Raw genomic sequence first — 18,858 nt, 5'->3', positions numbered from 1 at the left:
TGACTGTGTCCTCCGCAGGAACATTCATCCCCAAGCTAGGGACAAAACATACCTAACTGGCTAACGGTCAAAAAAATAGGGATGAAGGTGAGGTAATACTAGTTACTTCTTGATAATTAAGAATACACCTATATGGAAGGATGGCCCTTTAGGAAGTTGTCATAGACCGATTTGCGCTGTGGTCGATGATTACTTCGCCAGAGGTCGTGGGTTCGATCTTCGCAGAATAAAAACATTAGTTTATCGTGTTTTCTGTACTTAAGTTGCTTACTTATTTATCTGATAACGGGTGCTCTTACTTGATTGATGTGCCTATGGATTATTTGTCAGTTTACACTTGAAATGGAGTAGCCTACCTACTTTATAATTCCAATCCCGAGTTGTTGACTGAGTCAGTGTTTATGGCCTAAGTATGTTTTCACTGACACACTTATAAAATGGAAACTATAGCCTAGGTATTCTCCACGGCAATCTCTCTTAGCAAGGGAGCATACTAATTAATAAACTAATTACAATTTCATGGAACAAAATATCTTAATGAAAGCTACAGGTGAAATAAATGTTGTTCCTAATTTAATTACGGAACTTTCAGTTCAGTTTTGCTCCAGTTTGTTTATACAATAGCATAAGAAAGAACTATGTAAACAATATAAATCCTGGCAACCCTAAAAAGGTATCATTTGATTCCACAGATTAACCATCAAATTGACAGTAAAAATGGCGCGTACCGCCATTGCGCATTGTTTGGCGGGCACAGATTCTCAAATTGCAGACTGAAATCTCTTTGTCAGCCTCAGACAGAACCAACTGCGAATCATTACGAGCAAATAATTATCCAAAATGAGTCCAAATTGCATACAGACCTAGAAAAAGCTGGTATCGGGGTTCTCTTTATTTCCGTTCCGTATAATTTTGCCATTTGTCCCAAGCAGGGTTATCACTGGAAGGAAAGTTCTGAAAAAAAGTTGGAAATGACATTATAAATCCCAAACGCAGCGTAAGTTTAACAAAATACCTGAAACATTCCTGTAAAATGTTTCATTATAAATGAGAAAGTTCGGGCAGACAGTCATAGTCCGGATACCGGCATTTTGTAAGCCACTATGTAAAACAAAATGTAAAATTATTAATTATAGACATTATAAATGTAGCTTCAATCATAAAGAAAGAAATGTCTACTCATGCAGATATTTAATTACACAAAGTCTCAAAGCAGACTTTGATGAATAATTCTCCTCTAAAATGAGTGACTGCAATGTATTATTTATTATCAAGCCACCCTTAGCCCTAGGCAATATCAAGTGTTATCAGAAGGGCTCCAAGATCTCTCCAAGCACAGGGATCCTCAAGCATGTATAAGGACGCTTCAGCTCTGTTCTTGAAAGAAAGAACGAAAAATAATTTCTTTGGTTAAAAAGGTTTACACTGTACTTGCTGAAAAATGATAGGATGCATCACAATCAATATTCGTTTACCTATAAAGTGAAACTTTCTTTCAATTTATCATACCCAACTACATAGTGGTTCTAATGGAAAACAAAAGTATTAGCGAACAATAATGAGCAAATTAGACTACTCTGGGCAGTGCATGTGAATATGGGGCTAGGATAACCACCGTTTTGGAAAAATGTGGACAAAACTTTCAAAATTTTAGACAAAACAAGTGTGACGTAAATGTATTTCTTACCAATACGAAAAGCATTTCTAATAGGTTGGGGAAACTTCAAATATTTTTTCACTTCAAATTACCCCAGGGTAAGCGCCTCATTTCATTTAGGCAAAAAAAACTATAAACTTGCCTAATCGTTTTCTTTTTTTTTCTCTAAAAATTACAGAACGTTTTCCTGTTCCTTTATTAAAAGCAACCATTTTACGTCTCGTGTTAAACAGGAAAGATGATGGTGATAAAACATAGGAGTATAGTTTCTACTTGCGGTTAATAAAATATCCACCCGCTTCGCACCGCATGGTCGCCCGAGTAGCGCATCGGAGTTGCAATTAGCGCGGGAATTAATTTATGGTTTCGTCGTCGCGGTGATTCATGCACAGTGTTGCCAGAGTGAGGAATTTATTTACCCGGATATTTTAGTAAATACCGTCAGTGGTCAGGATATTATTGTTTAAAAAAAAAATTGACATTACAATTTAAATATTTTGTACAATATGTAGATCGAACCTTCAAATTAGGACCGCCTCGCGTTATGGGAAATAAGAAAGCATATGAGACGGTATAATGATAAATTTGGACAAGCCCAAAATTTACTAGATGGGAAAAGACTGAGAAGAAATCTGAATTGGAGGTAGATGGATCATGACCAAGAAAAGATGCTGATCATCTTTCTGATAAGGAAATAAGAAATCGGTGAATTAAAAAAGGGTTAATACAAAATAAATAGCAGTTTTATTTGTATGTGTTGTGGTCGTGTATGTCGTCACAATGTCGATTGTTGCGAATTTGTTATTAAATTCTCTTCACGCATGAACTCAAAAGTAAACTTCTTGTTATTTATAAATGAAATAAATAAAATTACGACCATCCCAATTTATAGACAGCCTTTAATTCTCCCTAAAATCGGGTAAAACCTCGTGCTGTCCTCCCCACACCCCAGGCCACATCACTCGCCGTTCCTTCACTCTACTCGCCTCGGGAGGCCGTTAGTCCGAAACCCACTGTCGCGGCGTCCACACATATCCACTAGGTTTAGTCACAAATAAGGTACAATGAGGGAAATAGTGCACCTGCAGGCTGGCCAGTGCGGCAACCAGATCGGCGCTAAAGTGAGTTTTTTTAAAAATATTTTTTGAAACTTGACAGTTGCAGATTTAAAATTTGGAACTCCTTGTTCTAAATTTAAAAATTACTGTCATTTTCTTACAGAAATTGAATTTCTTTTTTTAATTCAATTCTTTATTTAAATTTTAAATCTGAAACATCGCAATCTAACTTCTGATATTTATTTTGTAAGTGCAACCGGTAACCTACAGCTGCTCTGTCAATTGGACAATAGATTCGTACCAAGGAAGGGGATAGTCTTCCTTTTGAAGAGATTGTCAATACAATTTTAGATTTTTATCTCATGAATGAGATTATCATTATTTTTAAAGCATACTACTTCTACTTTACTAAAAATATTTAAGTCCTGATATGCAAAATTATTATGAACGTTTATTACGGAAGTTATTTCATGTTTTTGTTTTTATTTAGACTTTTCACTGCTTTTACTTCAATCTAAACAATTTTACTTAAATTTTTATCTACCCGTTTACATCGCTGAACTCAAGCAACTGTACTCAGTGGCGGCGTAAGGCGTAGGCGACGTGGGCCACCGCCTACGGCCTCGCGGAACAAGGGGCCTCGCGCATCAAAAATTTTGAAAAAATGTATACAAGGTGGAGATGACAATATCACAATACGACAATAAATGCAAACATTGACTATTAAATATAAATTCTTGATAGCTAAACAATGTAGTTAAAAAAATATATTTTTTTCCAAACAAATTCAGCCATAATCAGACACAAAATTAAGCAACAACACGGTTTTAAGTGACGAACATTATTATTTGGCGCAATATTCCTTTAAAAATAATCACTGAATCAAGAAATCAGAAACTGTCAATGAATAGACCGTTGACCCGTTTTTTTTTTTTATATAAAATCCGTCTTCAGGTCGCCACAGAAAAAGGCCTCGCGAAATCTGTCTTGCCCACATCAAATTTAGGTCTTGCCCCGCCACTGACTGTACTGTCACGTTAATCCACTATATTTACTTTCAAATACCGTTTGTAGTTAATTACTTTTATAAAATCTCGTTACTTTTACAGACAGTAAAGATTAGAAAGCCAATTATGAGAAAGAGTCTAGCCCGACTAAGTCAATGTAATAAAATTCTTGCCTAACTTGCATTTTCGCGGCCACTCGTATTATTTATTATGTGCACTTACATATTTTTTGCATGATTTCTAATTTTACACGCGTACGATACAATCAGTCGCAATGGTCGATGAATTTCATTTACTTAAAACAACTAATTAATCATAAAATTAATAATTTGTGAAAACTCGATGAAAATCGTATTGGATTGCACGGATCTATTTAACATCTTGTCGAATAAATGCAAGTTCAAAGAAGTTTTAAATAAGGAACAAAGGGAATGGATTAGCTGAAAATAATTCACCATGAAAATAAAAAAAGAAAACAATAAAAATTGAATTCAACCTTTTTGATGTCCAACTACAAGAGATGTCAAAAAATTCAAAAATATAGGAATCCGACTTTCTGTTCCAGGGTTGGCAAAAGTATAAAAACTTTTACTCTCGTCTTCAGTTATATGAAAATAATATGGTCATAAATAAACAACCTATTTTAATCGTATTAAAATACAGTATGAATATTGCATTGAAACTTCAACGAAGTCAAAGGAATACCGAATAAAGATTCAGCCCGCATGATAAATGTATGAGTACAGACGACAGCACATGAATTGCAGCTTCTATTTTGTTGTGAATAAGTTTGATTTTGCAACAGCAATGAAGATTCCGACGTGCTGTCAACTGTACGCAGTTCTGTTTTTGTTATTCCCGAGTTCGAACCCGACGGTGGCCATTTGTGAACCAAATGTAAGGAAGAGTTGTTATTATTATCAGATATCAGCCTACTACCTAGTAATTATCGTTTTGAACATTATCTAACGAACATTGTAACGGTCATTTTTATTAATAGCTAAACAAATATTAACATGAGTAATGTTAATGAGTTGATAAAATCATTTAAACAAATATTAGCAGTTATTTAGTTAGTAATAAGCAATGGGTCAGCAGTCAGAACAAAGAAAAAATACAAAAACAAACTGTAAATTAACATAATACAGGGTTGCCCAGAAGAAAATTCACTTTTGAAAATTCAATTTGAAAGTACTGATTTGAACTTGCGCTAAACACTTTGACTCTTACCAAATTTTTTGTTCACTTTCGTTCTTTTGAATTGATTGAAAATACATTTTTTGTCGGCGCATTTGGATATATTCCACTTTCATTGAACGGGTGAAACTAATACGCTTTTTCGCTTTTACTGGAGCAAAGCGGCTATGCTTTCTAATGTTACAAGCTGCAATTTTTAGGTATCAGGTCGTTGGTAAAAAACGAAGACACCGGAGCTTATGTTACGCTTGGAACTGCCACGAATTATGTTTTTATTTTTATTTTGTCGTACTTTGCAGTCGATGGAAAGGCAAATGTTACATGAACTGACGGTACAGATTTGAAAAAGAAATAATACAAGATACACAAGAACTTATTACCTTTGGAGTAGAAAAAAACATATGGCAACATAAGCATTAGGTGAGGAGTCCTAATGTCCCTCCCTAATGAGCACTTAGGGCGATAAGAAGGATGACCTCATCGTTTTCTTTAAGCTGGTATACAAAGAGGTTGATTGCCTTCTTTGAAAGGTCTAAGTGAAAGAGAGTTAACAATTTTTCGAGACAGACCTGTAATTTGGTGTGCTTATCCACAATTTTCCTTATCTAAGGTCAAAGTTCCGTTTCGTTGTAATTTGTGACAAGTTCAATGTTCTCAATTGACGGGTCATTTCCTATTTGAAAACATAATAGTGTAATTAGGTACTAACACTAACAGAAATGTTTGAGATTGAGAAACATGCAGGTAATGAAATCAAGTGTCCTGAAGAGCCTGTGGCTAGTGTATGAATTTCGGTGTTTATCAATGCTGAAGACAGCAAGAAACCACCGATAACTCCTCTACTGAACATGTCAATAGGCCATGATGATTGATTACCATCAGATGACCCACATATTCCTGTGTATACACCGGAAAATTCCTATCACAAAGCTATCAACATTTTCAAGAAGGTTCACTGCCCCGTTTTCCCCTAATCGTCCGAGTTGTCCTGAATCGATGGAATACATCAACTATTCACCACCGTAATTAGTCACTATTCCGTGACCCGACAGGCCGCGGTCAGTGTAGACCCTAATGACCGGGGGTAATGCCTCAAATGACTACTTTCGTACTTTCGAGGAGTGAACGGACGAACAATAGAATAAGTGCCCATGGTTGAGTGATCAGAGAGCTAGACTTCACACATTGATGTTCAGCTGGCTTAAAATGAAGATGATCCCTTTAGCAGTGGTTGGTCCATGAGCCTCTACAGATTTTTTTGCGTAACATAAAAGAATAGAATAGAGAACCAACTCCAAGTTCAAATAAAAAGGAAACTGTATTGCATTTCTCAAACAAGATAGATTTTTATGGAAATGCAGCTGAAATAAGCGAGAAAAAGGCCTTCTGAAGTGCATTAAGATAAGGGAGAGACTTGTAGATCTATTCCTAGAAGTGGTTTCCATAATAATATTGGGATTGTTTATCGCTATGTCTATCTCTCTTGTAACATCTAGCAATGAGTGAGCAAGAATAATAGCGAGAGATAAATGTTGGCCTCTTCATAGGTCCATGATTATGAGCAACTTGAGCGAGTTATGGACTGGCGTGATTGCTATAGTAATGAGAGTATGCTTCCCTCAGCCTGTCAGTAGTTTAATCAGAATCATATCAAAGACAACAGCCCATTCTACGCTTCTTGTCAGCTGCTAAAGTTCCACTTGCGATCGAACTATAATCCGAAGAAAAGCGAAAGAAATCGCGCATCTAGGCCGCGGCGTCTCAATCATATTTAGCCAAAAATGCATTAGCCAAATCTCTGCGGCTGTGTAGGGCTGCCTGCCGTTAGATTTTGGTAATTTATACCTACGAGACGACCTAAATGATACAGAATGTCGCGTCGTTACACGAAAATGGGTTGATCCTGATTAGCAAAAATAAAGGATTCACTTTGCTGAACAAACAACCTGGTACTGATAGTGTCGCTGCCGATTGTATTCCCTAAATAGTGTTACCCTTTCTAAAAAACAATAGGTTTCATTAATGTTGCGTCCGTCTCCGTATCCATATTATATTTTGTTCAAATGAGTTCTTTATGTTGACGACTGGAGCAAGAAGTAAATAAATCACTTTGAAATGATTCCTTGAAGCTTGAATCACCCTATTTTCCAAATAAAAAAGATAATTCCATGCTTCGTAGAGCACGTTAACCTTACAGTCATGTTTAGATTAGCCACAGTTTTTCACGTCTGGCTGAATAGCTGTGATTCACTTATCTGAAAGTCTGAATCAGTCACCCCTTACTAATCCTATGAGTCATTATGTCACCCCCAAAGTAATGGTTTGTCTAGACATGGATTAGGTCGACTCAGCGACGTTAATGTTGCATAAACTATGTACTTTTATTGCCTCCATTAATGTAGGTGATTTCCGTTGATGGCATATGAAAATCAAGCTCTTTTGGGGTCTATAAATAACATAACAGTAAGAGATAAATCTGAATTTTATTGTTGGTCAGCTCTTCCAATTTTCTTAACGCTAGTCCACTATTACAATCCTCTATAGTAGAGGATTCCGGGCGAAGCTAGCTTCCTCCTTCGGCTTAACATCACTTTCCATCAGGTGTGATGCAGGTCAAGAGTTTCCTCGTGGATAAAAAAGTACCCTGGTAACTGGCAACCCTGGAGATTCGGTGAAATAATTGTAGCGTCCGCTGTCATTACGCGACCGTTAGCGACCGTTACCCGCTACCGCGAGCGCCGCGACTATTGTCTAGCATTTCGTCTTTTTGTACAGCTTGTCAAGCTAATCGCTGGCGTCTTATGTGGTTCTAATAGCAGCTATTTTGCAATAAAAATGTACAGTCGGATGCGCTGTACCACTCGGGTATACCCCACCAGATCATTGGTTAAGTACCTAGTAGCTTTTTATTAAGTGCAGGAGCGAACCTTAATTTGGATCCTAAAGATGATATTCTGTTATCACGATACTAGACGAGACTATTCTTAAGAAATATCTCATGTATTTCTGTCAGTAGTGAGAAGGATCGAAACTAGAGAACCCAGGACCGAGCCGCCTGGAGACTCATAATACGGAGGGCTGACCCCAAATTAAATGGAAAAGGGCTAGGCAAAGAAGAAGTGCGAAGTATCGAAAGATACGGAAACTAGGGAAAGGACCTAGGAAAATACGGGACTTCTTTTACGCCCGTAAAAGTCCTTTCCGATGAACTTAAAAAAGCTTCCTAGGCAATTCTGCTGTCATGTCCACAGAACATAGAAAATTCTGTTCTGTGGTGATGTCAGGAATTAAAAAATACCTACTGTACCTTGAACAGCCGGTGTGCTACAGCATGTTTATTTTTCTTATTATCCCTAACTTGTTGATACTTGTACAGACTGACTCACCCTCCCTGTTTTGTGTTAGTTTTCTTAAAATATCCCAGTATCCGACCCTTTTCCTGTGGATTATTTTTTCCTTATGTACCATAACGATAAGGTTCAATTTGATGTTTGACTGTTGATGACATGTTGGAACAAGTCGGTTCAAATTCAAAATAAGAACGGATACAAAAATACTTTCAAATATGGAATCCGTTGAAAATGCCGATTACATCGCAAGCAAATGGACGGTTGAAAGAAAGCAATCGGTAATTTCAAATTTTTGAATTGAGAGCGCATAGTTTGATTGACGGCTGAAATGTGGCGCTAGTGTAGGGCTGACAATCACCAACTAATATAGTTGAACGATTTTGAAGCGTCAAATGGCAAAGATCGGAAATCGTAACCCGGCATTGATGGCAACGCCCTCCTGCAAATGACATTTCAGTATTTTCCAATGTGGCAAAATCGGAACTGTGGCGCCCCCCTATCAATATCACGAATGGGACACTGGGACAGTTCAGACAGAGTAAATATTTGTTTTTCTATGGCCTAAATATTTGTTGCTTGCTTGACCATTATTGCTGATATCCATCTTTTCCAAAACAAACATTTATTTTACCGCTAAACAATAAAACGGACTTTGATTGTTCGTACCAAATACGACATTAGGTAGGTAAACCATAAACCAAACACAATTCTTCATGAATGATAACATCGAAACTGAATGGTAATTCAATCCGACGAGGAAGCGACAGCCCTACGCGGACGCGCCGATACCGCGAAGTGCGCACAAAGACAGCATTGTCTTTAACTTTAATTGGAAAGCGGATTTATTATCGTGAATAACTGTAACTTGATCTATAATCTAGCATCAACATCTACCATTACTAAAATACGGTCACAGTCAAAAGCATCCAATTCCATTTGAAAAACTGTAAATAAAAGCATGAATACTTCAAATAAAATGTAAAGATGAATGCTGCAGTGCCCTTGAATTAATTCCTTTGCCCAAAAAAGTAAAATTATTTCCGTTGCCCGCAATAAAACGAATCAGCATTAAAACAATAGCGAGCGACGAATGCGAAATTCAAATTCAAAATGAACGTCGTGATTCACGCATGGAAGTGCCGTGCGTGGTTCGAATGTTTAAGATAAAGGAAAAATAAATAAATTAAAAATACTGGCAGCTTATCGGTCTATTAACTAAACTTAGATTTTACTGATTTGGCACAATAGGTTCGTGACACCGTCACATAAACAATTAGAATTTGTAAGGAGAAATGGAGGGTTTCACTTGTATTTAGTAAGTGAAGTAACTTTAGAGGTCAACTCATCGTATTATTGATGATTAATTTGCTATTATAACTAATTAATATAGAAAAAATAAGAAACACACTTTTTACAGCTGGTGTAACTAAGTTTCTGGTTTCAGAACCAGAAACGCTGTAAAAAGTTTGTCAAAAAAGTCATAGTTAGTTAAAAATATGTTTACTTTACTGTGCTATAGTTTTCTGCGATGGCAGTAGACATTTTTTGCGAGATAATCAAACTTTTTATTGCACTGCAGTCCTCATTTTGGCCTGCAATTCCAAAATAAGTAGGTTAATGCCCAAAGGACATTGTCAGAAACCGCCTAAAAACCGCCCAAAAACATTAACCCATCATAATTATTTTCTATTTTTTTTAATACATTAAGCACCCATTCATTCTAATGGACACTTAAGCATTGAAAAATTAAATAAATAAGTCTTTTAACGTTTATTCTATAATACTATTACAACTTCCGGACGTTTTGGTGCGTGGCATGGTCTAAAACCTATCAAGTTCCATAATTTTTGCCGATAAAATCTGTACGAGGCATTACCGTACTTTATTGCTGGGAGTCCATGTATAGTGATGTTCCTGCGGCCATCATAGACAATAAAATATCGGTTTTGAAAATAAAATAAATCGATTAAACTGCTTTGAAGACTAGATTTGCTATAAAAGCTAAAAAGATATTGACACTATTACAAGAAGCTATCTAAAGTGTCCAACTGGTCGAAGGTCGTAAATAAAATAAAAATAATTAGGACCATAAACTGATATTCATGGTATCATAACTGTAAAAGTGTCAGAATCCGATGTTGAATCCAATGCCAGTTAAAGTGAGAGAAACATATATCAACCTAGTATAGTTGCCAGTCTCTCATAATCTATGCCAATGAGGGTTTTCGCGATTGAAAAATCCGCCAGATGGCAATACGTAGATGTGAGGTCTAAATGCTGCATGATTGGTTATTTTTGACATGACATTGACAGATATGTCAAAATCCACCAATCATGCAGCATTTGGACCTCGCGTCTACGTATTGCCATCTCGCGGATTTTTCAATCGCGAAAACCCTCATTCATAGCACATGTATAATAATAGACCAAATAAACTTTTATAGATTGTGAAAGAGAAGATAAAGATTTTATTATTTTATTAAAATCTTGCCACGAGGTAGTTTTTCAGTAGAAACCAGGATTGGATAATCGCTACAGGCAAGTATCAGAACATTTTATAAATATTTTTAATCGATTATATCCTTGTGAATCGTTTTAATAAATTGTCATTTTACTTTTTCAATTAAAACTTTTTCAATCCCTAGTCTTGTCAAACTGTCATAATGTCAACAAATTATAAATGTCACGTCAGTTGACTCAATTTCAGTCTTCTGTGCGTTTATTGTATTTTTATTTCAATGAAATAGTGCTAAAGGGTTAGTACTAAAAGTGAAAGCCTTTTTTCAGAAAGAAAACCAATGTGGTGCCCTAATTATTCATACTGTTTGAAAGTTACAAGTCAGTGATACAGAGTTGCCGCCATTATAACTCCGTGGTGATACCATACCAAAGAAGAAGTTTTCCTAAACACTTGTGTTATTTTTGAATGTGATCAAATAAAAAGGATTAATGCTACTGCTCAAATGGAATAACTTATCCCAAGAGACCGAATATAAAAAAAAAATCTCTCCATAGAAATTATCACCATCACGAGGATGTGAATTTTTTTGAGAATTTGATATTGGTCCTGTAAGAAAAGTAGTTGTATTTCAGTAGTAGAATCAACCCTTCTTGTTTCATCAGCAAGAGTAACTATAAAAACGCCCTGTAGGTAGGTATTATTAAGCTGAAGAGTTTGTTTAGTGTCAAAGACTGTCACACAGTGTAACTTAAATTGGCATATTATGATAATGAACATAAAAACTTAAATAAATATTTATGTTAATATTTTTTCTATTTATTTATTTTCCCAAAGCTTCACAGTGACAGCTGAAACAGCAATACTGTTGTAAAACTAAACTTAGAACAAACTGTTACAAATATTTTACAAATTAAAATAAAACCGCATGTTGCTTTACTTTCTCGTATAGCCTCCTGAGTACCAGACATACTTTTTTTGGAGTTCCGTTATGTTGTAGTGCACTACATTATGGTAAGTTAGTATAAAAAAAATAGAAAAAAAATTATCAAATTGGAAAATCTTGTTTTTCACTATGTCCTTTATAAAGGACAACGGTATTTAATCAACATGTCATTTGTAAAGGACATAGCCATTTTTTGCGGGTTAATCTAGGATATACTACAAATAATAGGTTATTTCAAACATAATTTTAGATGAATAATATTTATTTTTATTGTTCTTTATCAAAATTAACGAAATTCAAATTTTAATCAACACAATTCTCAAAATTTAACTTTCTCCTACAAAATCACTATAATTAAACATTAGAAACATTAGAGACCAGTCAGTTCTTCATAATAGTTAGTTTTTAAGACTCATATTTATGAATTCTACATGGTCATTGGTGAAAAAGTTGGGATTAGGAGTGAAACACAGGTAGATCCCACATTTTTTGCAGAGAACTGTAGTTTTTTATTACAACCAATGCTTCTGCAGCGCGATTGTTTTACACTATGTTCTGGAAAATAAGCAGGTTGCATATTTTTTTTAATTTTCTGTTTTTAGTGTGTCATTTGGCCATCTATTTTGAGTGTTAGCATTGTTTTGCATAGCTATCTAGCGTAGATAGCGATGGCGAACCAACACCTCGGTACGGCCACGACTAAATCCACGCGAACATCCCCGCTCCCGCGATGCAATACTAAGTCATCCTCTTATTGGTGGTAGATATGAGGAATCTGATGATGCATAAGATGTTTGAGAATCCACAGGAGTGATCAAAGCTGTCTCTCCCTCATCCGAGCTACTAGATTCACTGATACGATGGTCATTTGTTCTTTGTTGGAATTTTGGTGGGAATAACTTAGGATTTTCATCGGAATCATCACCAGAAAAGTCCGATTTGGAGTCATCAAGATATCTGCAATGATATCTTTTTTTAACCGCTGTAAAAAACTTAAATTTTACTTTACATAGAACATCAGAACTCTAGAATTTTAGTATTAATTACATGCTATTGTACTTTGCAAAGGACAAAAAATGAAATTGAGGGTAAGACCACAGTATTTATTTCTTCAACAAAATAGAACTTTAAATCTTTAGTTTATACAACTAATATATTATTTACCACAAACTAACACATATTTACTTATTATTTCTATAGATGAATAAAGATTTATTTACCTTTGCGCGGAATCAAAGTCACAGATTTATCTCTGGACGCCATTTTAGACCAAATTATAGATAATAGTTGACGTTTTCATTTTTTACCATAGATTAGTGTTGCCAAGTAACATTAAAAGTTACATAGTTTAGTGTTTTCTAGTAAAATGAAGCCAACAGAATTTTTTATTTTTTATGTACTGTGTGTAGGACAAATGTACGCAGGAGGATAGGTAATAAATGTAATTAATGGCTAGATTATTAATGTTACTTTGTTACCCTCAATAGTGAGGAGATCTTATAAAATGGTAACCCTGATTTTCATTGTCATTCAAGTGCTCTTTCTTCGCATAGGCTTCTGTGATTTGGCCAAGGGCCACACACATTGCGATAACATTATGCGACATTGATTTGACAGCAGCGGAGTGAAGTCTTGCCACTATGCAAAATGATACCCTGTAATCGTAGCGCATATAGATGTCGCAGTCAGATTGTATAATCCGCCGTTTTACATTACAGCTAGGCATTTTGCATTACAGCTCTGTTTTGTAATACGGCGGCTTAACGTTTAGCCGGATTGAATACGGCTGAATGAAAATCCGCCGGAATGTATTCGGTGCCAAACGTTCTTCAATACGGCTAGCCGTAATGTAAAACAGCGTGTCAATTACCCGCCGCTTTGACAGTTTTTAGTTCCTATTTTCAATACCGTGGCGCTGCCTGACATAACAACAACAATGGCATCGGATACAGAAATTGTATTGCTAAATTGCGTAGTTATTTGTGAATTTAACAGAGAAAACGTGATAAATAATATGTCTGTCGACAGTGACTTTAAGAATAATTATAATGTGCAATTAAATAATTCAATGTAGAACAGTAAAACAACCGTGGACAAGGGAACGAGTTTTAGAGGTTATAACCCACATCAAAACAGCTAAAGTGGCTATGGATTCTGGTGTTCGGCGGAATCCTACACAATATTATTAGTGTAAAAATATGACATTATGGCTGTGGCCGATGAAGATAATTTTATCTTAAAGAAAAATAACCCAGAAAAAATTACTAAAACTTTATTTTTTTGAGTTACCTGTCCCCTGTGATCATTTTTAATGTCTAAAAAAGGCTAAAGCCAAATATATAATTTATTTTTAAAATGTTTAGAAAAGTTTAATAATTGTTTTGAGTACCTTTTTTATATGGCTTATCATCCTATCCCTTGTGATTTATAAATAAGTAAAAAAAAATTACTGAGGCCAAATATATTATTTAGTATACAGTAACGAAGATAATAATTTTTAAAATCTGTCTTATTAAAATTTATTTTCATTAAACATTGGTTTATTTTGTAAGTATGGTCACCCTACAATCTAAATAGTAGTACGATGCGGCTAAACGTGGGCCGCCGTATTGAAGAACGTATTGAAATGACAATCCGCCTAAACGTTGAGCCGCCGTATTACAAAACAGAGCTGTAATGTAAAATGCCTAGTGGTAATGTAAAACGGCGGATTATACAATCCGACTGCGACATAGACATAGACGGGGCGGGGCACATAGCTCGTAGAGCTGATGGCCGCTGGGGCAGGAAAGTTCATGAGTGGCGACCAAGAGCCGAAAGACGTAGCGTGGGCAGGCCTCCCACTAGGTGGACCGACGATCTGGTGAAGGTCGCGGGAGGTGCCTGTATGCGAGCGGTGCAGGATCGGTCTTCGTGGAAATCCTTGGGGGAGGCCTTTGTCCAGCAGTGGACGTCTTTTCGGCTGAAACGAACGAACGAACGATACGTATTACCAGTATTTACCAGACATTACTATTTATTGTATACTCGCCGGATTACACGTAGGAGCACGCGCGTTACAGCTTCGGCCTTGCATTATTATAAGATCTTGTTCCGCCATTTTTCGAACTTCCTCCGTGAGGATATCCCCGCCGAATTCTATGATAAACCTATCAAAAGTCATATTCTGCAATGTCAAAATTAATTTGCCGAAATTCGCCGAGCCAGCTATGTCAAATAATATTATTAGGTGTCAAACAGGATACGTTCAGAAATTAATATTACGATTTTAAAGATAAGACAAGACAACTTTTTATTGACGAAGTTGCTGGGACAGCTAGAAACTATTTTTTTTCCGGCACTTTAAGAAAATAATAAATGAATGAAAACGCAGCGTGGGACGTCCACCCACAAGGTGGACCGACGACCTGATAAAGGTAGCGGGAAGGCGCTGGATGCAGGCCGCTACCAACCGTGCGATGTGGAAGTCATTGGGGGAGGCCTATGTTCAGTAGTGGACGTCCTGTGGATGAAATGATGATGATGATGAAATGAATGAAAATGACAAATCTTCGAACGTGTATAATACCGTGTCAAAGTAATCATATAATTTTGGCACCTTAATAACTATTGCCGTTTTTGTTGTAAAGATCATGCAGCGCTACTTGCGGATATTATTGGAAAGAAAACTGTGTAGGCTCTAGATCTGAAGCCGCTTTAACGAACACGAAGTGCTCATACAATGCGGCGTATTTTCTTCTAGTCTTTAGTCAGGACTTTAGTCGAATTAAAACCCCGGTTGAACGTGATATAGCCGCACTAGAATACGGTGCTTTTTTGCATAATCGCAAGACTTCGTTCCGGTGTCGACCGAATGTTATCACGATGTATGTGGCCCAGGGGTTACTGTAGCCGCTAAGGTTTGAAACTTCTTGCTTAAAATATTGTAGTCTTTGGCATAGACTACGACGGTAGTCATGGAGATAGGAGTTTGTTATCTCGTGTCAGATGTAAATGGTGAAAAGAAAACTCATGATTCGTGTTATTTTTATGCAATATGTAGGTATTTTATAAAAGTGGAACCCCGAGTGATCTCCAAAACCCATTCTATTATTATGTACGATTCGGCTTCGATATCTATAATACAACAGGAGTTTATTTCATGTGTCAGATGACAAGGGTGGAAACAACCTACGATTCATGTTGTTTATTTACGTGCAATATGTGGGCATATTATAAAAGTGGAATGCCGAGTTGTATATCTAAAACTTGTTCTATTATTTTATACTATTTGGCTGCGACTCGGCGTGACGACAATACAAAACATTTTTCGCGAATCGGTGTTCATACATTCACACAATACATTAGACGCCATGTTGTCATAAACGACATATTATAAAATCGCTGTGATTTAATATTCTTAATCATTAATTTTATGGCAAGTGTCCATCAGGAATCATTGTTCTTACACACAGAATCGTATTATTTCGCTTTCGGGTAGTAATATGTCAAAATTGTTGGTTCTTAGGCGTACAATGTATGGAGAACGAACATTGTCCTTTATAAACTAACGACACCTAGAGATCATGATTCAAGCTTATGACTTTTTAAACGGCAATGACACATCGGAACAATGCCCCGCGCCATATTCGCCGCCATTGTGCCATAGACTACAGCTGACGATGGCCGGCCATTTTTGTCTATGCCCTAAAACCGCGGATGGTCATTTGACGTCTTTACTGGGTGTTTTCTAGAGTTATGCTTAGGATATTAAACTTTTATGGCATGTTTTACATAAAGCATTGTACTGTCCTCTAGGTTGTCTGGAAGAGATCGCTTTAAAGCGGTAAGGCCGCCTAAATTGTGCCGAATCTTTGTTTATTTCTTTTTTTGTCTTAAGAGGTGGACACCTCACTCACTCGTTTAAAGTGTGTTCTATCTATCTCCTTGGGTTGTCGGGAAGAAATAGCTTCCTTGTGATAAGACCGTCTAAATAATTTTCCCTTTATTATTATTATTTTTTTAGATTTTGTCTCAGCAAGGAAACAGTAGAAACAATGTCCACCATACACAAACCGCCACACCACTGCCTCTCATAAGTAGGGCTTTTAATTACAACTACCGGGCAATCTGTTTTAGTATAGTTTTTCACAGGTCTAAAATAAGCCCGGCCTTCGTTGTATGTATTTATTAACATCGAGTTTGTTGCTGAACCTCTTTTCCTTTAGTCATAACCAACGTTCCTCGCTCGACAGACGTGCAGTGTTTTTCCTGATTTATGTGAGTAAATAAACAAATTATTTTCAACATTGCTACTTTTAATTACAGCTAAAGGTCGAGTTTTATCGCCAAAGTTAGTTGGAACGCGCTAAAAGGCATTTTTTTTAGCAATTTACTACCTATTCGTTCATTTTAACTGTCTGGGTCCATTCTTGTGCAATTTTACGTCTTGTTATTGCTGATTGATGAATCATAGATCATGTTGTTTTCGTTTATCATCAATTTCGCGAAACGTCATTTGTTTCGACAGTTGACTGACAGCTTCTGTCTGTCAGCGCGGATGGAACGCTGGTTCTCAAACTGTTGGGTTATTGACCCACATGGGTGATAATTAAACCATTTAACTTTTTAATTAAATTAAATAAGATACAATCAGCACTGTTGCTAATTGCTAAAACATTAAAAATGTATGATAAAGCGTACAGAGTTGGTTGGTACCAATATAAGTCTTCTGTTTCCTACATAGTACAATTAAGCTGTCTACTTGAAAACCCCGTGCGATTGTTCGGACGACTTTTCCTTCTATTATAACGTGTGGTGTTGCTAATTATAAATAAACACCGAGTAGATAAAGATACTAATAATATAATATTAAAATAGAGAGGAATTCTTGCGAAATAATTATTTAAACCAAGTTGTCGACGAGCAATATGAAAGTTAAAATATCAAGCACACATCTTTTTACGCTAAAAACTTATGCCAATACAAACTGATTCTAAAAATACTTTTTTGCATATAACTGCACAATATATTCGTTCATAAATAATGCGTACTAGATAATGTTTCTCAGTAGGAAGGTTCCATGCTAGCAAACGTGCGACTTCGTGTGTTCAATGCATTGTAATGCGAATGTTATTAATTACCATACTGACCGACTGAAGTTTTTATGTTGTACTCGTATAGCGGCTTCTTTTATATTTGAATAATCTTCTTTTGTTTCTTGTACAGTTGCCTTATTGAGTTGTCGAAACCGCGATTAATCCTTATGATGAAGTTTGTTTTGTACTGAACTTATTACTCTCCAATAATTGGTTCAAAAAATAAAAATATTATTGTCGTGAAATCCTTAAAAATGTTAAGTTCTTTAAACCATAAGTAGTGAAATAATGAGTCATTATTTAGGTAGTTGTACCTATACAGAGTGTTTTTTTTAATCTTGATAAAAAAGGGATGATGATGCTACTGATCAAATGCAACAACACACTGCATAAAAAATCCTATATACCTAGTTTAATCTCTCTTTCTGTGGGCGTCGCAAACCGCCTTTATTTGCGATTCAAAACGTAAGACGCATGCAATTGAACAATACAAAGTACAAACTGGTCCGGGTCGTCGAACATTATCAGCGATCTTGGCATTGTCGAGTCTGGCGACCGTCTAGGCTGAATTGGATTAACAAATTGAACCTTAGGTTAAAGCAGTAATGATCACGAATAATTTATCAAGGTGAATATCCGCCGCTCACTGTACCAGTGGTTTCGAATGTTTTTTTCTTTTATTGTTAACCGTCTTGCACGCAAAGACACATTTTGAGATACTACTCTTAACGCTAAAAAAATATTTTTTTTTTTAGGTTATTAAACTAGGCCTATGCCTATCTAAGTAAAACAATTAGGTGTGATGTAGCTTATATTAGATAAGTTATAATTAATGTGTTCTGTTTATTAATAACTGGATATGGTATTCATAAATTATAGATCATGACTGTTATCCTTATTAAATTGTATTTCTGTCATTAAAACAGGATAACATATTAAATAAATTAAATGTAGCTACATATAATGTAAATTCCAGTTTATGTAGTATTTTACTTTTCTAAACTAATATACCCATGGGTTCCACTGGCTTTATTTACCTTGTTTTACTTATTTGTTTAGTACTATTTAAATACTAAAGCAAGGCAAATACCTAAAGCCAGTTGGGTAA

At 35.9% G+C, this 18,858-nt stretch overlaps 2 protein-coding genes and 1 long non-coding RNA gene across 6 annotated transcripts in view; 2 read left to right on the top strand and 1 right to left on the bottom strand.

Moving 5' to 3' along the window:
* The window catches only part of LOC135082631 (uridine 5'-monophosphate synthase-like), a 201,616-nt gene that overhangs the window by 9,272 nt on the left and 173,486 nt on the right, over positions 1-18,858 (bottom strand). The window contains exons 1-2 of one of the 4 annotated variants that reach the window (XM_063977418.1): positions 9,774-9,890; positions 864-954 (exon numbers count right to left, since the gene is read on the bottom strand). The exons of 1 other annotated variant lie outside the window; for it this stretch is intronic. The gene's annotated coding sequence lies outside the window, so the exon portion shown is untranslated. Of the gene's footprint in view, positions 1-863; positions 983-1,687; positions 1,705-9,773; positions 9,891-18,858 lie in introns of those variants that run through there. 2 more of the 4 variants (XM_063977420.1, XM_063977419.1) reach the window with 2 other exon arrangements.
* The window catches only part of LOC135082628 (tubulin beta chain-like), a 35,733-nt gene continuing 19,504 nt past the window's right edge, over positions 2,630-18,858 (top strand). The window contains exon 1 of the mRNA XM_063977413.1: positions 2,630-2,778. Coding sequence (XP_063833483.1) covers positions 2,722-2,778 — 57 coding nt within the window. The 5' untranslated portion in view covers positions 2,630-2,721. The remainder of the gene's footprint in view (positions 2,779-18,858) is intronic.
* On the top strand, positions 10,601-11,536 carry LOC135082828 (uncharacterized). The gene is made up of 2 exons (XR_010259491.1): positions 10,601-10,807; positions 11,057-11,536. It is a non-coding gene; the product is annotated as an uncharacterized LOC135082828 (long non-coding RNA).

The sequence above is a fragment of the Ostrinia nubilalis genome, chromosome 22 (assembly GCF_963855985.1).
Source record: "Ostrinia nubilalis chromosome 22, ilOstNubi1.1, whole genome shotgun sequence".
Lineage (NCBI taxonomy): Eukaryota > Metazoa > Arthropoda > Insecta > Lepidoptera > Crambidae > Ostrinia > Ostrinia nubilalis.
The sequence above is the reverse complement of the archived record's forward strand: the minus strand, read 5'-3'. Positions and strand labels throughout refer to the sequence as shown.